The sequence below is a fragment of the Phragmites australis genome, chromosome 3 (assembly GCF_958298935.1).
Source record: "Phragmites australis chromosome 3, lpPhrAust1.1, whole genome shotgun sequence".
Taxonomy (NCBI): Eukaryota; Viridiplantae; Streptophyta; class Magnoliopsida; order Poales; family Poaceae; genus Phragmites; species Phragmites australis.
The window spans coordinates 17,825,169-17,849,252 of NC_084923.1; the positions used below are offsets into that span (position 1 = coordinate 17,825,169).

General features: G+C 41.8%; 3 protein-coding genes across 6 annotated transcripts; all 3 read right to left on the bottom strand.

Annotated features, from left to right (window-relative positions):
- Positions 1–3,929: 3,929 nt before the first annotated feature.
- On the bottom strand, positions 3,930–8,566 carry LOC133912495 (ATP-dependent Clp protease proteolytic subunit-related protein 3, chloroplastic-like). 2 transcript variants are annotated; one of them, XM_062355256.1, is made up of 10 exons: positions 8,158–8,564; positions 7,535–7,639; positions 6,104–6,226; positions 5,851–5,910; positions 5,300–5,396; positions 5,126–5,199; positions 4,876–4,929; positions 4,712–4,795; positions 4,353–4,474; positions 3,930–4,237 (listed from the first exon to the last, which is right to left on the bottom strand). In XM_062355256.1, the coding sequence occupies exons 1-9, from the start codon at positions 8,470–8,472 to the stop codon at positions 4,379–4,381; spliced, it is 1,008 nt and encodes a 335-aa protein (XP_062211240.1). In that variant the 5' UTR covers positions 8,473–8,564; the 3' UTR covers positions 3,930–4,237; positions 4,353–4,378. The 2 variants fall into 2 exon arrangements, with proteins under 2 accessions (XP_062211240.1, XP_062211241.1); XM_062355257.1 differs by lacking the exon at positions 4,876–4,929 and having other exon boundaries at positions 8,158–8,566.
- Positions 8,567–16,206: 7,640 nt separating this feature from the next.
- LOC133911032 (rapid alkalinization factor-like) lies at positions 16,207–16,891 on the bottom strand. Its single transcript, XM_062353258.1, has one exon. It carries the CDS (start codon positions 16,812–16,814, stop codon positions 16,410–16,412), a length of 405 nt encoding a protein of 134 aa, XP_062209242.1. The 5' UTR covers positions 16,815–16,891; the 3' UTR covers positions 16,207–16,409.
- Positions 16,892–19,046: 2,155 nt separating this feature from the next.
- LOC133912496 (uncharacterized) lies at positions 19,047–24,054 on the bottom strand. Of its 3 annotated transcripts, none has more exons than XM_062355259.1 (9): positions 23,888–24,054; positions 23,533–23,797; positions 23,032–23,283; positions 22,812–22,912; positions 21,150–21,214; positions 20,852–21,078; positions 20,397–20,547; positions 19,534–19,574; positions 19,047–19,427 (listed from the first exon to the last, which is right to left on the bottom strand). In XM_062355259.1, the coding sequence occupies exons 1-9, from the start codon at positions 23,990–23,992 to the stop codon at positions 19,300–19,302; spliced, it is 1,335 nt and encodes a 444-aa protein (XP_062211243.1). In that variant the 5' UTR covers positions 23,993–24,054; the 3' UTR covers positions 19,047–19,299. The 3 variants fall into 3 exon arrangements, with proteins under 3 accessions (XP_062211243.1, XP_062211242.1, XP_062211244.1); XM_062355258.1 differs by having other exon boundaries at positions 22,797–22,912; XM_062355260.1 differs by lacking the exons at positions 19,534–19,574; positions 20,397–20,547 and having other exon boundaries at positions 22,797–22,912; positions 23,888–24,052.
- Between the last annotated feature and the right edge of the window lie 30 nt (positions 24,055–24,084).

The following is a 24,084-nucleotide window of genomic DNA, read 5'->3' on the forward strand; positions in this document are numbered from 1 at the left end:
TGAGTCTATTTGTTTCCAATACTATGATGAATTTGAATAAACTCTTCCAGTTTAGGAGTAGGAGCATGGGAGGGTCTGACAGTGTCTCCCGCAGCTTCATACTGGAAGTCTTTATCATTATCTCGCCCATCTTCAATTATCATATTGTGCATGATGACACAAGCGGTCATAATTTCCATAGTGTGTCCTTATCCGAAAATCTAGCTGGTCTACGAACAATGGTGAAACGAGATGAGAACTCCAAACGCTCGTTCAACATCCTTTCAAGCTGCCTCTTGAGCCTGTGCGAACAATTTTTGCTTGTTCTCTCGTGGGAATTGTATTGTCTTCACTAATGTGACCCATTGCGAATATATACCATCTGCAAGGTAATATCCCATTGTATATTTGTTATCATTGATGGCATAATTTACTTGTGGAGTTTGCCCTTCAACAAGTTTGGCAAAGAGTGAGAAACGTTGAAGAATATTTATATCACTGTGAGAACCTGGTAAACCAAAGAAGGCATGCCAAATCTAAAGATCATGTGAAGCAACGGCTTCCAGAATGATTGTAGGCTCATGCACATGGCCCTACTGTATTGACCTTGCCATGCCGCAAGACAACTTTTCCACTTTCAATGCATGCAATCTAAGGACCCTAGCATTCCTGAAAAACCTTTTGCCTCTCCAATTACAAGTAACATAGCAGTATCATTCTCATTTGATTGTCTCAAATATTCATCTCTAAAGACTTCAATAATAGCCTTCACAAACCTTTTTAGACTCTCTATGGCAGTATTTTCTCCAATACGAATATAATCATCAGTAGCATCCGCTGATACTCTATAAGCTATCATTCTAAATGTTGCGGTAATCTTCTGCATAGAAGATAGCCCAAGATGTCCAGTAGCATTTCTTTTTTTGAACACAATAGTCATCATGGGCTTCTACAGCATTCACTAAGCACAAGAATAGAGAACGCAACATTCTAAACTTGCACGAAAAAAAAGAATGATTTATAAACAAGAGATCAGCAACAAAGGCGAACAAAATATATGACCTAATTATAAACCTACGTCTAAAGACACTTGGACCATAGGTAGGAGCATGTCGGAGGGTGAACTCCTCAAGCAGGGATCCAGAGGGACCTCCTTTGAGATTCGGCTGGGGGGATGATTCTGAATCCGTTTTGCGGGTGAAATAAATGGGCGTAAATGCGATGCAGGTGGAATGGAATGATCGGATGCAAGAAGTAGTAAATGCTCAGGGGATTTTTACACAGGTTCGGGCCGCACTGAGCGTAACACCCTACTCATGTGTGTACGCTATAAATGCTCTGAGAATGTCTCTCTGAGTGCTTGCTGGGTTACAAGAATATTTATCTAGTCTAGAGCTTCGTGCTCCTTGTTCTTCGGTGCTCGTTCAGCTTGTCTGTGCTTCACTTGGCTTCTGTCCGAACTTTTCTTCACTTAGTCTGGCCTCTTTCGGTCCTGACTAAGTCTTGCCTACTGCCTTGGCCCTAACTTGTCCTTTTTCTCCGGGGTGCCCGCCCGGCTTAAATACCTGCCGGGGCGGTAGCGTGCCCAGAAAGGGATGGCGCGAGTTCCAAGGCGTCATAAATGGAAAGCAACCATCATGGGCTGCTGCGCGAGGTGACGGGGAGGGTTGAAAATGCGCCCCACCTGGTCTTGTAAGTCATCATGCTGTTTTTCAACGGGCGTCGTGAGGAGGGCCCACCGGGCAGCCACCGAGCAGCCCGGCGTGCCCGCCCGGTCAGAGCAGGTCTGACACAGCAGGGCGGTAGGCGGGGTGCCTTGGGCTTCGCGATGTTATCCCGAGGTGAGCTGGATGTTCCGCGATGGGACCCGTGCATTAAATGTCCCCACGTCTCCCTGCCAGGCCATGGCAGGGACTGACAGCAAGCGTGGGGGAGCAGTTGAGGGTGACAGGCCACGCGCCCTCTTAAATGAAATATCGGGCCTTTCACTGGTTGACACCTCACCGTTGGGCCTCTGTGGGGGCCACCGGCGAAGGACTTCTCAGGCCCTCGGGGAACCGAGTGCTCGGGGGCCACTGTTTACAGCCCCAAGCACTCTCTCCCAGATATGCCCTTTCTTGGTCCTCGGGGAATCGAGTGCTTGCGGGCCACTGTTCACGGCCCCGAGTACTCTCTCCCGGAACTAGCTGTTCGGGTCCTCGGGAAACCGAGTGCTTGGAGACCATTGCTCACGGTCCCGAGCACTCTCTCCCGGAACTGACTTCCCTTGGGTCCTCGGGGGACTCGTGTGCTAGGGGGCCACTATTCGCAACCCCGAGCACCCTCTTCCCGGTACGTGGCTTCTCATGTCGTCGGGGGACTTGAGTGCTCGGGGGCCACTGTTCGCAGCCCCGAGCACTCTCTTCCCGGGACTTGGTCTTCTCGGGTCATCGAGAAACTTGGGTATTCGGGGACCACTGTTCATGGCCCCGAGCACCCTCTCCCGGGACTTGGTCTTCTCGTACCTCGCGGAGATAATCCCCGCGGGAGGGCGCTACGTGGCGCTCTGCTGATCTGGCCTCGAGACTTGGGGACCCCTGATTCCTGTGTCACCGACAGAGCATCTCAAAAGTAGCCGTTGTGTAGTCTCGAATGCCCTGCTTCCCTGTTGCGATGAACTTCTTGACGGCCAGGCATAGAACCACCACAACGTGGGCCATTCAAAAGCTTATATTGATTGTGTGTTGTGTGCGGCAGCAATAATGAGTTCGTCGTCATCATCAGATGATGACAACTCTAAGGCATGTTGCATGAGGAAGCTATGGCGGCTCATTTTGGTGTGGTGGAGGAGAGGCACCAAGAACAGACAATATATAGAAATTCAAATTATTATCGTTGGAGAAATAACTGTTTGAAAGAGTCCTTTGAAATGTAGCCGTTGGAGAAATAGCCAGTTGAATTTTTGCCGTTTGAATTATAACTGTTGATACAAATAAAATAGATGATTTTAAGATATAGGAGATGAGTTTTAGAGAAGTTGCTAGAGAGTGAAAGATATAAGACCGATTTTTTTTTAAACATTCTCCTATAGAGGATGTGATTTAAAGAAACTGCTAGAGTTGCTCTAACAAGGGCAATTTACGGCTTGAAGTGCCTAACGCCATCCACCGGGAAGCAGTATCGTGGCGTTACCGGAAACAGGAGCATAGTCAGATCCAACACCAACAGCTACGATGCCAAAGGCTGCACACCAACAGCTACGATGCCAAAGGCTGTGACTGTGCTGCTACTCGACGAGGCCCTTTCGCCCCGCTCAAAAGCCAGTCGACTCATACCTCGGGTGAAAGCGTGCTCCACTGCACCGCCAATAATTGAGAGCTCGGATCAGTAATAATATTTGTTTGGTTTAACAAAGACATTTTGCAACATGTCACTCTCGTCAAGACGCCGCCGCCGCGGGTGCACCTGTTCTGGCTCATGCATCAACCCTTGTTACTCGCACAAAAGAACATGGTGAAAGGTACAGGAAAACATGTCGCTTAGGGGCCGTTTGGTAGAGCTCTCAGAGCTGATTCCCGGCTGGAATCAGGGGAGCTCTGCCAAACAGCAGAATCAGGCTTTAGCTCCCCGGCTGGAATCCGTGGAAGTGATTCTCTGATTCTGCTGATTCTGGGGAGCTGAAAAAAGTAGCTTCTCCTGATTCTGATTCTGTTGAGAATCATTTTCTCTGGCAAATTTTTTTTAGAGAATCACTAGAGAATCACTTTCAGCCACAGAATCACTCCCACCACAGAATCAGGGCTTTGGAGAGCTCTACCAAACAGGCCCGACAATCGCAGCAGAATCCAGCACAAACAAATTGAGCATGTGGAGTAGTACATTTTTAAGGGAACTGAGTTAATGATTGCAGATGAGCAGATCACATCACTCATACATCGGATTTCCATAAAGGACATGATGGCCATGGAAAATTCAAAGATAATACTGAGCTGATTAATATTGGCCAGTTTACCCTTCTGGGTTAATCAAAATACGTGAACAATATACTAACAGTGAAACCAAAATCTGAATTGGAACTAATGAGAGAAACAACTATAACTTTGTGAAAAACACCTGCTAGCTCTCATCCAGTGACCATGCACAATATCCTGATGGCCCCAGCTCTAATCTACATTTATCTAGTAAAACAAGCTTTCCTTGGCTCTTACCAACCGTCATCATTGACACAGCTTTATTGTTCAGCGACAGCTGTTTTCACCCCCTGCAAGCTGAGCCTAACCTGCGTAATGTCAAACCAAAATTCAATAAGTATTCATAAATCTAGGTGATGATATACAATTCGTATCGAAATGAAGACTAATATAATGCCATCTGCAGGGCAGTGAGAATCTTACTAAATATTTAGTTCCAATGTACAACATCACATTCCCTCAGGACGTCTGACTCCGGCAACTTTGTCCCACTCGTCTGGGGAGAGCATGTCAGCCATGTACTTCTCTTGACCACGCCAAAGGATCTGACAATCACACAACCTTAACAATTTACCCGTTTGCCCGTTTGGACTGATCAGGATTCAGTACATAGCCAATACATTTTAGCATACAATCATTTACAGGCAATTCAAAAACTTCATCTTCTCATAGAGAAAAAATATTCAAAATAATATATCAATTATTTGTTCACATTTCAGATATGCCAAGAACTGAAAAAAATATATTAAGGTTGGAAATTATGGATAAAGAAACAAGAGTACCTTGTCAATGACCCCAAACTCCTTTGCCTTCAAGGAATCCATGTAAAATGGTCCTCTCATTACCTTGTCTATTTTCTCCGCTGGCTGTTATAAAAGACGAATTATGTTACAACTGAAAGTAACATCCAGAATAGTATAAGAAATATGTAACAAGTTGTTCATACATTTCCGGTATGCCTTGCTAAAAGTTTGACCAAGGTATTTCTGTTGTGCACAACCTAAAAGAAGCAAATAACGATGTGATGATTGGGTTGTGACTTAAAAAAACTCAAGTGACCACCTTCCACAAAACCAAAAGTAATAAAAGTAACTATACGCAACTCTAGCAAGTGTATGCATACTTGATTAGCATACATCAGAATAGGATTGTATTAAAGAATAGAAGCTAACAAGAAATGAAACAATAGCTCATACCTCCTTCGCTCGGATAACAACATCGGATGCTTGCATCATTCCATATGAAGGAATACGAGGTTGCTGAATCATAGCTGACATGCAAGTATGATTTCTGATATTAGCAGGAAACAACCAACAAAAGAAAGTGTTTCCCAACAAATCTGGCAAACCCGGAAGTTGGCATGCTATTACCTTTGGCATGAGGAAACATATAGCGTTTGCCTTTCTTTCCTGCTGCAAGGACAAGACAAGCATGACCTGCTGCAGCTCCTAGGCAAAGTGTGTGGATCTGCACAGCAAACAGTAACTTCACCATGAAAGCCATATATGCAGAAAATAGAAATTTTTCTACAAAATTTACATTGAAGACACCAAATTCATTTACTACAAACAACACATCCTGATCTCACATCGATGAAAAACAGGAACTTGCCAAATTGAAGACATCAGTCCTCAGCACAAAGCGACTTTATGACCACTTGTTGAGAAAATAAATGCATAAAGAAATGTGAAAAGGACCGGTTGCTCTTTAGTAATTACATGTTCCATCCAGTTGAAACAAATGACCAAAAGACCATCCATGAACAATCTCCAGCCACACTAGGTATGGTAAAGCTTTTTGTTAACTATATGTCCTTAGTAGACAATAAGCTTTTCAACAACATTTAAGTGCTCAGCAGTCAGTACCACAAGTTTAATATTGAACTTGAACTACTGAGCTACAGATAGTAAATAACTAGCACCTCAGTTTTCATCCGCATCATTGCATCATAGATAGCAAAACCTTCACTCTCCATGCCAACCTGACAAATACAAAAAAAAAAGTAGATTAAAAATAATTTGACTATTGACTATCATAACAATGACCCAACGGTACAAGAGACTGCATAGTGCATCCCATTTTGCCGGACATAGATAAACCATACTCAATAGCCGCTTAACCATAACGTTAGAGAACACTTGACCACAAGTAATCAATTGAACAAGCTTGCTTACCGGCTCACCATCATCACGAGCTGTTCCTGTCGAGTTTATGTATATATAAACAGGTTCTTTACTATTCATCCATTCAAGGTACATCAACTGGGCAACCACAAGCTCAGTAACTGCTGGCACCAACTATGAAAGCAATGGAAGACAATATCGTGAGGTTGCGGCAATTGAAAGAATAACCAATCTTATAGTATGCTGCATAAAAATAACACACTAAGGGCTTGTTTGAATGTTGTAGTTTCCAGAAACCATGGTATTGAGAAACAACTGTTTTAGAAACCAAAGCCACACAATACCACGTTTAGAAAAAAGAGATCCTTGGTGGAGTTTCAAACCTTCCAAAAATACCACACTTTTGACAATACTATGGTTTTCAAAACTACAAGATCTGTTACATCCAAACACCTCCAAGTTTTCTAAAACCAAAGTATTTTGTAAAACCATAGTATTTTTTTCAAAACTCCCAAAAAAAACTTAGCATCCAAACAGGACCTAAGAGTCTAATATATAAATATACCATTTCTGTTGCATAAAGGAAAATTTATACAATAGAACGGTACATGCATACTGAAAACAGAATTTGTCCAACATCAAATCAGCAGTTTTTAACAATCGTATTGCAGATAAGCAAGATTAGATCTTTCTGTGGATGCCATAAAATGCGGAACTGAGTCAAAATTCACAAAAGGAAGACTAGTGAACATTATTTTCCACAGAAAATTGATTCGAAGTTCACAAAGAAGAAAGATTAAACATTTCTTTTCCAAAGAAAATTGAGCCAGCCTTCACAAATAGCAAAGTAAAGAATGTTCTTTTCCACAGAAGTGGGTGAAAATATGTGTCAATGTGTAGCATGTAAGGAAATATTTTCTTGTAAAATCTACTAGCAGAAACTATATGGCACAAATATGATATAAACAATATGTACTTCAAGATCAAAAGTCTCCAATTTGATGAATGGAAGCACTTGTGAAACATATATTCCCTAATGGAGTTGGTGAGATCATTATTGCACAGGATTCTTCACATAGTCAGATAAACACAGGTGGAAATCTGAACCTTTGGCCTGATTAAGTTATATGAATACAACAACAACAACAAAGCCTTTAGTCCCAAGCAAGTTAGGGTAGGCTATAGATGAAACCCAACAAGAGCTGATTAAGTAATATTATAACCATTTAAAAATAGCATCTTTGTACATACTAAATGATGGTAGGAATTCAGAAAACACTGTTGAGGTCCTGAGGATCAAAGGTTTGCTAAGCATTAAGTTACTTGTAACTGGCTTTGCTAACAAGAACTCATGGTATTGCAGTATTGCAGACCACCTTGCATATTTTGGCTAGTTCACAAGGAGGAATACTCAAAACATGAATCACAAATGTAAATTAGTAAAATTCCATAAAAAAGCTTTTCCTAGGTGCAAATTCATACCGGCATGCCAATATAAACAATTCGGCCATGAAGAAGCAATGATGGTAAATCTGGAGGAGGTCGTCTAGGCCTGTGCTGACTGTAAGAACTGCTAGAACGTTCCACCTGTCAATTAAAAAGCATAGGTGAGATAATTTTTTGCGCAGTTCACAACATGCTACAAACACTAAACATCAAGGTGCATTTACAGAAGATTGAGCTGGGTGTAGTGCACCTCAATCATTTCAGAAGTTAGTGCAAATGGCATTATACAGATGAAAACACCAGTTCGCAGGTCGATCTCTGCATGTATAGCACGATGGATATCTTCACGCGGCTAAGTTTGTAACCTCCCAATTATTAAGTGCAGAACTTTTTCAACCTAGTAGCAAATACGCCACCTAATTTAGCATGTCCGCTGATGCTGAGCACAGAGTTGATATGTGCTCTTCTTCACCTGGATGATTTAATTTACTAAAACTAGCAAACTGAAAAAAAAAAACATTCTTAATTTGCTGCCAGAAGTACACAAACAAGCATCAGTGTCTCATAGTCTAGCCATCATTTTTTTCTTGCTGAGATCAGCATCGTATCATACAACAGAAGCTCCATTCTGCAGTCTAACACAAGCACGGAACCCTCACCTGCGCGGGCGAGGCCATGAGTTTGGCGTTCTGGAAGATCTCGAGGAACGGCAGGTGGTCTTCGCCGCGGCGCGCGCCACCCGAGGCGGCTGCAAGATCTTCCGGCGAGGCGGCGGCGAGGGTGGACAGGAACGGGTCGGCCCTGGGGTTGAACAGCGGGGACGGAGCCCCCGCCCGCGCCACCAGCGCCGACGACGCGGCGCCGCCCCGCGCCTGCCTGAGCAGGGGGAGCGGGATGGACGGGGAAGAGGAAGCGGGAGCAGGGGAAGGCGTGGGGAGGCGCAGGGAGAGGAAGGCGGAGGCGGCGGAGGCCATGGTGGTGGTGCCCGGCCGCGGCGTGCGAGCTCGGGGGAGTGTGGATAATTTGGTCGGGAGATGAGTGGAGTATTGGAATGGTGCCGTTTGTTTGTCATGGGATTTGAAGGGAGGTGGGCCTCGTGGGCTTCAAATGGACCTCAGGATGTTTGGCAGCAGAGCTACCATATCATATATCATAGGGAAATTAGTTGAAATTCTGCTAAATGATAATTTATAGTTTTTTAGTTTTAGTGATTTGGTGAGAGCGATTTTTTAAAATAAATTATTCTCTTGATTATAAATATTTAATATTTTTATTAAGATATGATCAAATTTTTAAAACTTTGACCATCAATAACTTCTAAAATATTTAATTTGGATATATAAAAATCATACGTGTAGATTGGTCTTAAAAAATACTTTCATAATATTATATTTTTATTAGATATTATAACTATATTATAATAAAAATAGTAGTCAAAGTTACACGTCAAAGACTATAAAAAGTTAAAAACGTCATGTATTTTTAACCAAAGTAAGCGGAAGTTGGGAGTAAAAATTAGCTTCTTTTGATTCACTTTTTTTATATAATCATTTTCTCCATAAAATTATCTTTAAAAATTAATTTTAGTTATATAATTATTTTCCTCAGATAATTACTTTCCCACAGACTTTGAATCTGGGACCAGACCTAGGATAGGCCTTGTTCCACGTGTTTCGGTAGCCCATGAGACGCGATCTTTCCAAAGGTAGTGGGCTGAATAGAAGAACACCTAGATTGCTTATTAGAGCTGTTACGAAAACTGCAGACTTGCGAGTTATTTAAACGGATTAGTATATGCTTAATTTGAGCTCGATCTGAGATGCTAACCAGACAAGTTCAAGTCTAACCACAAGCTAGTGAGCCTGTCAAATTCGAGCTCAAATAACTTAGCTAACTTCAACTTTTTTCGTTGAAACAAAGTCGGTATCTATTTAATTTAGCTAAATTTATTTTCCTAACCTCACCATTCAATTCAAAATCCAATCACCCAACCTTAAAAGATATATGACTACATACCCATGTGGCTCGTAGAAGGGCTATAAAAAAAAACTCAAGGCTCACAATCTATTCAAACTCGACTCGTTCTAGATTCGATTTGAGCTCAACTCAAAACCATAACAAGCTAAAATAGTCTAGTTGTAGGCTCGATCAGATCTTTAATCCAAATCAAGCTCGACTCGAGTTATATAAACTCAAAATTGAGACAATATGCTCGATACGAGCTCGGCTCATTAACAGTCTATTACTCGGATGGTTCCCTCAGGGGAAAAAAATGCTCAACTCAACGGGGTTGGTTGGTACTCGCAAAAAATATTGAATCATCAAAAAATGATCGAAGCATCAGTTTGGTCAAAAGTGAAAACACATAGTTGAATTGATTTTATCGGTAGGATCTTTACGGGGGCGTATAAAGTGAAAATAGCCCATTTGGTGAAAATGGTGCAAATTCGTCCAAAATCTAGTGGAATTTTTCTTTAAAAAGAACTCTCAAAAAATTGTCAGGCGTAGATAAGGCTTGAGCCGTGAGCTCTCCAAGCTGAGAGACATGCATAAGAAAAAAATGGTGCCTGAGAGTGGACAGAGAATCTTGCAACTTTTGCCTGATAAAGGCATGTCCGAGGTTATATAGGCCTCGTGTGGATATGTTTTTTTCCAAATAAAGTCAGAAGTTATCTAAGGGCTGTCTTTTAGTATTGATTTCGGGTGGGTTTTTGACTGGCTAAGGAAGCGGTTGTAGCTAAAATAAACTAAAAGTTGAGAAGCAGATTGAGAGAAGCTTTTCTGGCTTTTTGTGTGCTAATAAGTTAAAAAATTATTATAAAAAATAATAATCAAAATGTAACAGTCACAACCGTCTTCTCAGCTAGCTAAAAGCTCTAAAGTCACCGTCTATCCAAATGAGGCTATAGTTTGGCTGAAGACTTGAGCATGAGAGGCCCATTCAACAAATCAAAATGGCAGCGGCCCTTAATCCGCCCATTCAACTAAACAATTTATCATGTTTCATTTGATAGCTTGGGATAGCGATAACGACTCATCGGCTTGGTTTGTGGCGGCAGCGGGATCCAGTATGTGCGGACAACGCCATCTTCATGATGCAATGACATTTGGTCAGATGTACATGGATGAAGTTCACGAGCTGGCCCAGCGGCGATGGGATCCAATTACGTAGATAATATGTGTTAGGAAATCTGGAGTTTTACAACTGAATGTGGGCCTGTTTTGATCTTTGAAAGATTTGATTCTATCTCTTAGGGATTTTTGATACTATATATATGGGACATAATCTCTCATTGTAAAACACAGATGAATAAAGAAGATAAAGTTTTCCCCCTATATTATGTCTCCTTTTGCAATTGTTCTCTTGAGAGATCGTTGGACTACACCCGGTAGCAGTGGTTCCTCAATACGTTATTAGCACGAAACTCTGCTGGAGAACAAGCTAGTAGAACAAATCTGTCTGCGACTGATCTGCACTGTATGAACATCGTCATCGAGCGGACAGGTCATGGTCTTGCCTATATGCCCTATATGGCATGAATTTCACCAGGACATAAAGGCAATGGTTTGTCATTACTACCATGAACATGCTAATGTTTTTTATCTACCCTATGGTATGCAGTAGATCCATTCTCCGTTTACTGCTCATCGCGATTCTTGTATTATCATGGCACTGCTATGAAGGATGAAGCGGAAAAGAAAGTCATTAAAGAAGAAGTAGTCAGATATTTGACTGACTCTATTTAGAATTAGAGTAATTAGCCATTTATTCAGTAGCTGAATTTAAAAGTATTGAATGAATAAATAAAAGCTCTAGAAGAGCAAGCTTAGCTGCAAACCATTTTTTTCATTATTTAATAGAATAAGTGTGGCGTCCGAATAGAGGAAGTGTGTATTGTTGATAGTGGAACTATGAACACCATCTTAAGAGAAAATATGTATTTTTGGTCTATCAGAAATAACTCTAAAAATATGATGACTGCCACTGATAATGATAAATGCATAGTAAATTCTGAAAGAGTCATAGTTATACTACATATGAAAACTACTTTGCACATCAAAGAAGCATTGTTATATCCAGAATTTACAAGAAATCTATCAAATTTTAAAAATATTCACGCTAATGGTTTCCATGTATAAATTGGTGAAGAAGATGGTAGTGAGCAATTACTCATCACTAAGCGTGATAGAGAATACTAGAAAAATTTCCCTCCATGAGCAGTTGCTTGAACTATACTCGTATTAGAGCACCTGAAGTGTTCAGTACATTGAAGACTATATTTCATAGTGCAGAATTATTTTTCCTATGAAATGATAGATTAGATCACCCTGGTCTTAGAATGATGAGGAATATAATTACTAACTTACAAGGTCATGGCATAAATATAAAGAATTTATCAAATCAAGAAGATTTTGTATGCCCTGCACGTGCAACCGGAAAATTAATAATAAGATTGTCTACATTAAATGTACAAGATGAATTCTCTTCATTCCTGGACCGAATCCAGGGGGACATTTGTGATTCTATTCAACTGTTTTTTGACATGTTTTGGTACTTTATGGTATTGCTAGACGCATCCTCGAAGTGGTCATATATATGTCTATTATCTACCCGTAATCACGCCTTTGCAAAGTTGATCTCGTAGATCATACAATTCAGGAATAATTTTCCTGGCCATCGAGTGAAATCTATTAGAATGGACAACGCTGGATAATTTACTTCTAAAGTGTCCGATGATTATTGCACTGGTATGGAATTAAAGTTGAATATTTTGTACCACACGTCCACACTCAGAATGGACTAGCCGAACCACTGATAAAAAGAATAAAATTCATTGTTAGACTTTTATTGTAGTATTATAATTTACCTGCTACATATTAGGGATATGCAATCTTACATGCGATAACTCTAATTAATTATAGACCATCCTCCTATAACATCCATTCAACTATGCAACTTGTGCATGGGGTAATTATGAAAAATTCTCATTTATGCAAATTTAGATGTATAGTTTATATACCAATACCATCGCCACAGCAAACCGCTATGGGACCTTTGAGAAAAAATAGAATATATATCAGTTATGAGGTTGCATCCATAATCTGATATTTAGAACCAACAACTGAAATTTGTATACGGCTCGATTCGCTGATTGCATTTTTTATGAAAATAATTTTTTTATCATTAGGGGATGAAATATACCCTTGAATGAAAAATATTAGAAAATTATTTGATATGCTAGGAATTGTGGCACATGATACTCACACTAGTGAAGCAAAGATGAAGTACAGAAAATTATCAATCTGCAGAAATTAGCAAACGATCTTCCTAATCACTTATATGATTTGAAAAGCGTGACTAAGTCGCATGTGCCAGCATGTAATGCACCAGAAAGGGTGAAAGTACCAAAATAAGTACCCCTCATCTTGTCCTAGGAGCTCTGAAAAATAATAAAAAGACAAAAAATTTGGTTCCTCAAGTCCTAAGTAATTGGAGATGTCTGGCGAAAATATAAAATGAGAGCTTATCACATCTGATCATAAAAATATCCCAAAGTAAGAAGAAGGAGAGCCAGTTGAGACCTGACGATGGCATAGAACCTAAGAAAATAGGTATACCGGATTTGAATCTTCCCACACAAGAAGAAACCAGCAAAAATACCCACGTTAAAATTGTTGATGGTAAACTAAAGGATCTTGCTCCAATAGTAAGAAATAACAAAGATCAAGATGAAAAAGCACCTGAAAGTGTAACCCATAATAAAATAGCAATGAATTATGTGAATTCAGGGGAATCCTATAACAAAGCAACAACAATAGTTGACATCTACTTCATAAATAAAATTACCACAGTTATAAATCATAACCCCGAGCCTGCATTGCTCACTGAATGTAGAATAAGATCATATTAGGAAGACTGACAGAAATCAATAACAACTAAACTGTTGTCCCTGAACAAAAGAGAGATTTTTAGGCCAGTATGCCATACACCTCCCCACATTTAACCAGTAGGATACAAGTGAGTTTTTGTTCATAAGAGGCATGAAAGGAATGAATATTGTGAGGTACAAAGCACGACTAGTGGCACAAGATTTCACTCAATGACCAGCCGTTGATTATGAAGAAACCTATTTCCCGGTGATAGGTGGCATTATCTTTAGATATGTAATCTCGATGACAGTCAACCTGAAGTTAAAAATAAAATTGATGGATGTTGTGACCGCATATCTTTATAGGAGCCTTGATTTGGATATTTATATGAAAGCACATGAAGGAATACCTTTGCCAAATCAGGATAAAAGAAATAGACACTATTATAGCGTACAATTGAAGAAGTCATTATATAGGTTGAAACAGTCACATCCTAGAATGGATTTTTGCATATATAGATGATCTGAATATCATCAGTAAAGAAGAAGAAATAGAAGAAGCAAGCATGTACTTGAAGTCTGAATTTGAAATAAATAATTTGGGTAAAACCAAGTTTTTCTTAGCCCTACAGCTAGAGCATGTGACAGATGAAATTTTCTTACATTAGTGAAACTACACTCGGAAAGTGTTAGAGCAGTTTGGTTTTGAAAAATCATTTCTCGCTAAAACCCCCATGGTCGAAAGGTCATTGTAAGTAGATCAAAATCCCTATAGACCTAGAGAAGAGGGGGGAGTATTAGGACCAGAATTCCCAATACAGTGCAAAGCCCACTAAAAGGCATTAGAAGGACGTGAAAGATATTCTGCGTTACTTGTAAGGTAGCAAAGATTTATGTCTGTTCTACAGAAAGAATTAAGATCTAAGTCTGATTGGATACGCAGATGATGGATATCAGACCCGCATATAGTGAAATCACATACTGACTATGTTTTCTTACGTGGTGAAACTGCAATATCCTGAAAATCGTCAAAGCAAAATCTTGTATCTACTTCGACAAACCACTCGAAAATAATAGCTGTATATGAAGTCATATGGGAATACGCATGGCTTAGAAGAGTGATCAATCATATCTAGCAGTCATATGATTTGAACACTACTAACACCTCTACCATTATCTATGAAGGTAATGCAGCATGTGTTGTATAAATACAATCGGGATATGTGAAAATCAACTTAATAGCATATCACCCTCAAGTTCTTTTATGCTCATGAATTGCATAAAATGAGTTAAATAAAGGTAATATATACCAAATCATATAAAAATCTGATAGATTTATTCACTAAGTCTCTCTCTACATCTAGTTTTGAAAGATGTGTTCATGACATTGGGATGATGAGGCTTATAGAGTTGCATATTTTAGGGAAAGAATTCACATAATACCTATACGGGGATTAAATCTTATCAAGAAGATTAAGTGTTTAAAGTTAATCTTGAAGATTATATGAATCATTTTGGGTGGATTGTATCTTTTTTTTCTTAAATGAGTTTTTCTAAAGTTTCTCATATTAAGATTTTAATGAGCCAATTCGTGTGACCATGTCACGAGCTATGTACTCTTTTTTCTAATTTTTTCTACTGGGTTTTTAAAAAGTTTTGATGAGATATATGTATTTTGTGAGAAGTGACAAGAAGAGTGCTAGAAAACTGTGGACTTGTTTCGATCTTTTGAAAATTTTTATTATATCTGTTAGTGTTTTTGGTATATATATATATATATATATATATATATATATATATATATATATATATATATATATATATATATATATATAGTAGAACTCCTTGTTGTAGAACACACGTAAATAAAAAAGATAATTTTTTTTACCTATATTGTATCTCTTTGTATAATTATTTTCTTAAGGGTCATTAGACTACACCTAATAACCATAGTTCTTAATAATATAGAGATGCTCAAAGTGAATCTCGTCAGGCCGCTCAAAAATCGGACGAGATTCATATGCTGCTAACAACGCGGAGGTCGATTAACACGCCAATCTCGTATGTAGCTTACAACGGGTGCTCATAAGATTTATCCATCATTTCTAGATATTCATGAAAATAACTTGTTCAATATATTATCTATAAAAACTATATGTAAGAACCACATATAACGCTTATTCAACAGTTTAGACGGTAGCAAACTGTTAAATAATAACATTTCTCTTTTCCCTCGTTCTATCTCATATATATCACCAAAAATCCCAACATCTCTGGTAGACAGCTAATATCATCCACTGTATACGCCCTTAGGCGCTCAGAATCAGACGCTAATCACGTGTCAGGGATACCCAGGCCACACGCAAGGGGAGGAGGGCTCCGGGTTGCAACCAAACAGGGTTCAGGTTGCCCTCAGGCTTATCTCCCGTGTGTCCGGTGAGGGGAGCTGGAGCGAAGACACAGGGCAGGGGTAAAGGGAAATGCAACTTCACATTTACTTATACACATATAACTAATTTCAGTCATCAATTTATCTCACATAATATTTATCTCTTATATACTTTATGATTTTTATTAACTATACTTAACACAAATCTCAACTAAATAAATGGTGGTGATAATCGCGCATCTGAAAATTTCCGTTGAGGCCGCAACTTAATCTGGCACCACGCACTTGCACTTTAAGATTCGTGTCTGTTTGCTTTTTGTATCCTTTCTCCTATTTTATTCGCTTTTCTCCGTCCTCAGCAAGGAATCACGCGGGACGAGAGAGAATAGTACCGGCGGCCAAAACCGTGGAAGGCAGCACACCAAAGATGAAAGATATCATGGCATGGGATGGGATCAAACCCTACATTATGGCTAAAATTGCCAAAGATGATCGACGACATGGGATCGCAACGCTAGAGCTTAGCAGCCCTCTCCCTTGAGGCAATGAGGCCATCAAGCTGATGGCCAGACGAGGGGAGAGATCAACACTCACAGCAGGAACCCACGGCGAGGGTGCAATGCCATGGGAAAACTTACAAAGAAAGCTATAGCTAGTCGCGGCACTGGGTGATGGCGGAGCAGCCGCGCGTGTAGGGGTTGGCGTCGGCGCCCGGCTGGCAGTTGTAGTAGGACGCGCCCGGCACGGAGCACGGAACCGAGTCCCGCATCAGCGCGCTGTAGCTGATGTACGGCGTCGGCAGCAGGCTGGCGGCGGTGTTCACGTCGTAGTAGTACTGCAGCCGCCGCAGCCCCTTCGCCGCGCCGCCGCCAACGCCGTAAACGACAGGGAGCTCCTCCGGGGAGCCCCAGCACGACCCTTCGTCGGCCGCCACCGACCGCGCCCACTCCGCCGCCACGCGCCCGTGGACGGTCGCGAGCTCCGCCGCCGTGGCGGAGACAACAAGCGCGGCCGCCGCGGCCGCGAGGACGAGGAACGAGTGCCGTGGAGAAGCCATGGTGGACGCGGGGCGCGGTGCTTTGAGGTGCTTGCGTGCGTGCGGCGGCGGCCGGCCCGGTGCCCGGTGGAGCGGGTGGCGAGTGAGCAGCTTGGGCGGTGGAGGAGGAACAGAAGAGGCTTTAAAATCGGAGTGACTGCTGGGTGTTGGAAGTGGGCATCGAGTCTATAGGAAATTACGAGTGACGCCACTTACGTTGACCTTCTCGAGTAGAGTGAAAAAAAGAGAAGAAATTTCCATGTAATCTGAAGAAGAGCACAACGCGAAGGGCGTACTGAGCACAAGGCACAAACATCTAGCAGTCCTGCCCACGATTCTAGCTGCAGGTTGACCTAGAAGTCTTGTCACCATATTTCTTCAAATCTAAATCTAGACACGCGTTGGATTGATGCAACGCAGCATCCCGTTCCAACTTCCAACCCATCAACAGATGATACCAGTTGCTTCTCAACATCAGTAATCGACAATCATACAATAACAGCTGCTTCCGTTTTCTGTGCATATTCATGCCACGTAGGCAAAAAAAAAAACATATCAAAAGCACCTTAATAACTGAGAAAAAAATAGAGAGATCTATGCCATTTAGCTTATCTTGCTAACAAACTAGCAGTATCTACCGCAAAGAAGAGGATGGTGAAGGATGCAATATCCAACCCCAGATGGATCAGAGACATCTCTGGACCTCTTACCATGTTAGTGTTGACACAATATTTGCAATTATGGACTCACTTTGATACAGTCATCTTGAACACCAACCAAGATAAAGTGATCCGGAAGTGGACAACATCTAATCAATACTCGGCTAAATCGGCTTATCAAGTCATGTTTAAGGGCTGTATCCGTTTTGAAGGTGCTCGTTTGATTTGGAAAACCAAGGCTCCCTAAAAGGTCAAGTTCTTCGGCTGGTTGGGGATCCATGGGCGACTATGGACTGCATAGCGGAGGAGATAGCACACCCTACAAACTGATGATGCTTGCTCTCATTGCTCGCAGCTGCCTGAAACTGTAGATCACTTCTTGCTTCACTGCACCATGGCGAGAGAGATTTGGTGGCGGATGATGAGGATTCAAGCTCCGGTGGCTGAGACCCCTCTTGTTACTTGGTGGTTGGACCTTCGCCGGCGCGTCGCTAAGCATCTTCGCAAAGGCCTTGACTCGCTAGTTCTTCTTGTCAGCCGGAGGATTTAGCTATCACGTAATGACTCGTTTTCAACAACCGTCATATTTCTTCAGTTTTCCTAATGGCCCTCATCGACGATGATATCAGGCACGCGTGCGAGGCAAGAGCCAACAAACTTTCCATCGCAGTGGAGCACCTACGTACCTTTGGCTCCCTCATCTAAATTGTTTTTCCCATTCGTTCCTAGTTGTTCTAAATTTGTGTAATCGTTAATTATAGAAACTGTGTCCCTTGCACGATTTAGGACCCGTATAGGATTGCTGTGTAACGTTGCAATTTTTTCTTCTTAATACAAATATACGTAACTCTCCTACGTATTTGAGTTTTTTTTTTAAGAAACTAGCAGTGCTCGTGTAATTCTTAGGTAAACCAAACATATGCACACAGAAACAGCAAAATAACATCATATCGTCTAAGCAATCGGTTGCAAGTTGTGACACGATAAAGCTATGGCCTTGTTCATCAGTCCAAATGAAAGACTAAGGAACTAGATCATTCAGACCTTTTTTTTTTAAAAAAAAATGTCTCGGATAACAGGCTCCAACCATATCCAGGTGAGCAGCATGAAGCCATGAACATGGCAGGACACAGGATACTCGGAAGAAGCAAACCCTACATTAGTAAAAGGAAGCAGTTTCCATGCCAGATCGCAGTTTGTCTTACCAGCTTCCGAGGCCAAGTAAAGTTAAAGCACCATGTTGTTTAATCACATTGCTACATAACATAGCAGAGCTTGCTAAAGTGACAAGTCATGATGAAATGGGGAGCTAGGTTGGCCATTGTATAAGTTCAAAGAGATATTGGAATATGGGAATAGAATCAGCTACAAAATCCATGGTTCCAGCACTTTGCAGCAATGCGATGATGGACACTCGCACAGGCACACACGTGCTCGCACGCACATAGATTTATGCAGAGATGCACATGAACAAGCAGATGCCGGGTGGCACACCCAAAAAGGTATTATAAATGTAGACAAATTATGAAAAAAAATCAGAACTATGTTGTTCATATCGATGCAAATGCACTGTGTTTTACTTACGCGGAGGAAGTAATAAGCGAGCCACTTACGCGAATGAGAACAAGTCACCTGTAATATATCTCTATGTTATGAAAAAATATGGAACTCACACTGAATACATAGTTAAAACTAGTTACTGTGTTACATGACTGGGAAAATTACTCGAAATAGTAAACTCCTTGCCTACAAGAACTAAGAGCAAACAAACCGTCAACTAGTTCCTAATTCGTCCACAACGCGCGACGCTGAAATGTACCTACATATTTCAGAATCAGCATTTATCCTTAGTCCATATAGTGAGGTGTTGTTTGGACTAAAAGCTCCTCATCTTCTTCATTGTCATCATCATTATCATCAGCACCTACCCAATTGCTCGGGTGATGCTGGGACCGAGTGGTAGCACTGATAACTTCTGCAACAACATAAAAGCATGTTAATTAAGCATTCGTTAACAATTAAAATGTATCAGTAACTAATGATGTGATAATGAAACAGATGTTTTTGTTGCGATAATTAACCAGGATGTTCTTCCAAGTGATCCATTTGCAAAGGCTGCATTCTGTGGTACAAACTAATTAAGGAAATACAAAGCAGAAATAACTGAACTCCGCAAGATCTTATAGCTGCCAACTTATGATTACAAACAAACAGAAAGTCTGTGGCAACAACAAATAGAAATGGTTTGATATCTAGGACTTCATTTGACTGGCATACCAATTCAGATTTTCAGATGCGTCAAATAGCTTTCTCAGAAACTATTTTCCCATAGAATTATTGGCCATGCAAATTTTAGAAGGAATCAACACCTTGTCTTGGATAGTCACAATTCATCAATTTCAGACACGTATATCAGCATATCTTCTTTAACTAGACTACACAGTTCAACTATACCACTACCATTGTAAGTTTACTTTAACATATAAACTTGCCACTATCCCAACAGGTGTCCAATACTCCAATGACATATTTTTTCAATGCGCGAGGTGTCCAATGATTTTAATTGACTGAAGTAGTGGATACCCATTCCTGTGAGGAAGACAGGCATGCAGAGATAGGCTGTGTTCTGTCACTTCTGTTTATATTTTTAAAATACGGAGCAGAAAGGTTCATATTGAGGGATGGTGATAATCCCAAATAAAGCATGTATACGGTTTTAATTTCCTTAAGGCGGAGAGAACAGAGAATATGAGTTCTATTAATGTGGTCCCTACCAAGGTAGCGGTAGGTCTAACTTGACAACAAATGCTGATAAGATAATTATAAGATTCAAAGGAAATTAAAAGATAGAAAGCTGCAAGTCCACAATTTGATGCGGCAGCAAATTATATCATTGAATTGAATACAAATTAGCAAGGGTTAAGTGAATCAATTTATGGGATACATATTTTTTGCATAATCTGCGACTGGTGGCTTGCAGGGAGCATTTATAACCCTGGGCAGCATTGATGTGTGATTCAGCAGACTAGCACTTGCATTTCTCTCCTTCTGGGCATGTATTTCTCTGTTAGCTTCAAAGCTTTTGGGAGCACTACCTGTTTAAGAAGGCTGGCTTATATTTAACTAGCTCGATGGTATAGCAACAGGACAATGTTAGGATTCAGATATGGAAGAAGTTTGTCAATCACCAGTTAGTTTGGTTACACCAAGGCATGTGGCAATGTATTCATTGTGATCTGATATTGGCACTGCTAAACGTGGCCACTATGTTCCGTACAGGCCCTTTGGTCCTGCTTCGGTTCTCATCAGATCACAATGGTGCCTAGTTTGACACAGGAAAGCATGCCTGTAGTGTGACCATACCAATGGTTAACAATACTTTGCAAGAAACATACACACCTGAGAGCTCTGACCATATTTTAGTATGGTTCGAGAAATTTTCAGGAACTGGTGATGGTGTAGCAGCAGCCCTTGGTTCTTCTGCATGCTGTGCTGAAGTAGCTGGCTGCTGGGCAACATTGTTGTCAGTTAGTTGTGACACAAGCATAGTGGCAAGAACTAGAGTAGCATCAAAATCAGAAGATGATCCATCATCCGATCCGAATCTTGGAACCAACAGAACAGGTCTGCAATTGAAACAAAGCTCATGAGAACCAATTTCAAAAGAGAACAAAGTTCAATTAGTGCGGCAACTTACTCGCCAGCCTTCTCAAACAATAGGAGAATGTCAACCTCACATCCTTCACAAAATGTCAAAAAAGCCTATTTTGGAAGGGAAAGAAAGGGAAATATGTGAATACTCGTGCCATTAACATTAGTGGACCAAAAAACTAGAGCCATTACCTTCATCAATTGTCAAACATAATGGATCCTTTTCTAGATGAAGCTAAAAGCAGAATGTATAAACTTCTGAGCAAACCACTTGCCATGAAGAAACATCCTTTTCGACTAACTATGATATATAACAACTAACAAAAATCTAGCAAAGTAACCTACATTGTTTAAGAAAGACACTGAAAGAAGTTATAGCTTGCAATAATCCTTCTTGTATTGGCACTAGTAGGAGCTGTAACGAGCGTGCTGACACTCATGAACATCCATTTTCCAGATTTCCAAGTTCTTTCTACAGAACTAATCTTCCATTCAATTAAGGGGCAATAGAGTTCTTACCCCTATTTTGAAGTGCAATTGTGATTTTGTCCTCCTTTTTTTGAATTTGTGATTTTGCCTCTGTTTTTTCAAACTGAAACTTGCACTTGCCCCTATTCCGTTAAGGGCACTTAACGGTGTGAATTCAGTTGTAAAAAGAAATGTATGCCCTTGCACCATTGCTCCTGTTTTTCTAAGTACTTTGTGATTTTACCCCTGTTTTGACATCAATCTTTTTGACAGATTTCAAAAGAATTTTGACAGCAAAACTTGATCGAATTTGTATATATTTTAAACCCAACCGAATTTTGACAGCATTTTGGTAGCATTTTGACATAACTTGACAACATTTTGACACAATTTGCATATAACATTGTTAGATTCCCCTAAAGTTAACAATATTGAATAAACATTGAGAACTATAAACTCCTGACAAGGAGCATTGCCGTATAAGACAATAATCATCTGCAGAAAAACTTTACTGATACAAGCAACACAATCTATGCAAAGATCTCAAATCGATGGAAAAATCCCAAGTTTATCATTTTGACGCAAAAAGGAAAATCACAACCTATAATTCTTGTGATAGTGCTTCGTAGTGGGAAGATTATGCTAATCCTAATTCCAAAGCAGAAACAGACTGTGTTCGCAAGCCCCTGCGCACACCTTGTAGCCGAATGCTCCATTGCCGAGCTCCGTGTCTTTGGAGAAATTGACCGTGTCCTTCTTGAGCTCATCGTATCTATACTCTTGCAACTGGTCGATGTGCATGCTCTTGGAGAGCGCCCATGCCTCGCGCCGCTTGCTCGCCCGCCCGCCCGTGCGCTGCGCCGCGCACCCGCGGGCCCACGCGCGCTGAGTCGCCTGCCCGCCCGCCCGCCGAGCCATTGGATGGGCCACGTGACAGAGAAGGGAGTGGGAGGGCAATACGGTCATTTGAACATTTTCCAACCATTATCTTTATTTTAATTCATTTAATCGGGCTGCCCCTAATGGGAGTTGAAATAGGGGCAAACGGCTCCTTTGTTCCGAAAAAAAGGGGCAAAATCACAAAGCCTAAAAAGTAAATGTAAAATCACAGTTGTATTCCAAAACAGGGGTAACAACGCAAATGCCCCTTCAATTAAAGGAATAAAGGCACACCGTATTCCAATTTATTTCCAATTCCACGAGCAAAAGACTGATCATAGATCACCTTAAGTTCTTTTACCCCAAAGGTGACATCCACCGGATCACCAGTATGTACATACTCCACGAACTCTTCTGCAGGGTCGATCCATAGTTGCGTGTGTAGCCTCGTGTCGCAGTCATCTGCAACTCAAAATAACCATCACAATTCACAACCTAATCACCAGTCAAAACACCTACATCCACAACCAATACGAGAGGAAAAGAAAACCACAATGGCAATTTCCACCAAACAAAACAACCTTTTGTCGGGTCGTTGTAGCTCCGGAGCTCGACTGCCTTTCCCCCCACGTCCCCGCCGGCATCAGGCAGCCCTGCAGCGGGTTCGGTGGCAATGACAGTGAGCTCCTGCAGCGAGATCTGGAAGTTGGAGAGCAGGCGCGCGAGGTCCCGCGGCCGGATGGCGAGATGGCTAGGGAACCGGCCCCGGTCGAGCGCCAGCGTCTGCACCTCGGCCTCCGCGTTGCACGCGATCCAGTACGTCTTCCTCATGCCTTAACAATGCAGCACACGAGAAGGCATCGGGGGAAATTAGAATTACGATAGTTCATTAAGAGCGAAAGGAGAACCAGCCAAAACCGTAAAAATGGCGGAACGCGGAGAAAATGGTGCCGGTAGCACGGAAATTCACAAAAATGGGGAAAAGTTTTCGAACACCCAGAATCCCCAATGCAAAACCCTAGAGGAAGAGGGAATAGGGAGGGGAGGGGAGGGAGGCTAGTGGAGGGCAGGCGCGTACGCACCGTTGAGGCAGTGGAGGGTGATCTGGAGCTTGGGCGCGTCGGGGTGCGGGAGGGAGACGGCGACATGGTCGAGCGCGGCGGGCGGCGTGCGGAGGACAGAGAGCACAGACTTGAGGAGGACGCTGCATTGGAGCGGCGTGGACGACGGCGCCGAAGCTGCGGGGCCGGAGGAGCCCGGGGAGTGGTGGAACTGGTCGAAGAAGCCGCGCGCGAGGGAGACGGACGCGTACGCTGACCGCGAGCTGTTCAGCGTGTGCAGCTCCAGCTGCAACGCCAGAGAAGAGAGCGCGTAAGAATCCTCCCCCAAAGAAAATCACACGCCGGTCGGGGGAAGGGAAGGACGAGGGCGGCCGACCTTAGCAGGGTGGGCCTGGAGGACGAGCTCGGAGCCGACGCGCGCGAGGCAGGTCACGCACCGGGCGAATGTCCGCAGCGAGCCGCCGCTCATCGACAGCTCCATGGCCGCCGCCGCCGCCGCCGTCTGCTCCCCTCTCGTCGTGGTCTGGTCTGGTTTGGGTTCGGAGGAGGCAAACGGAACGGGAACGAGTGGGG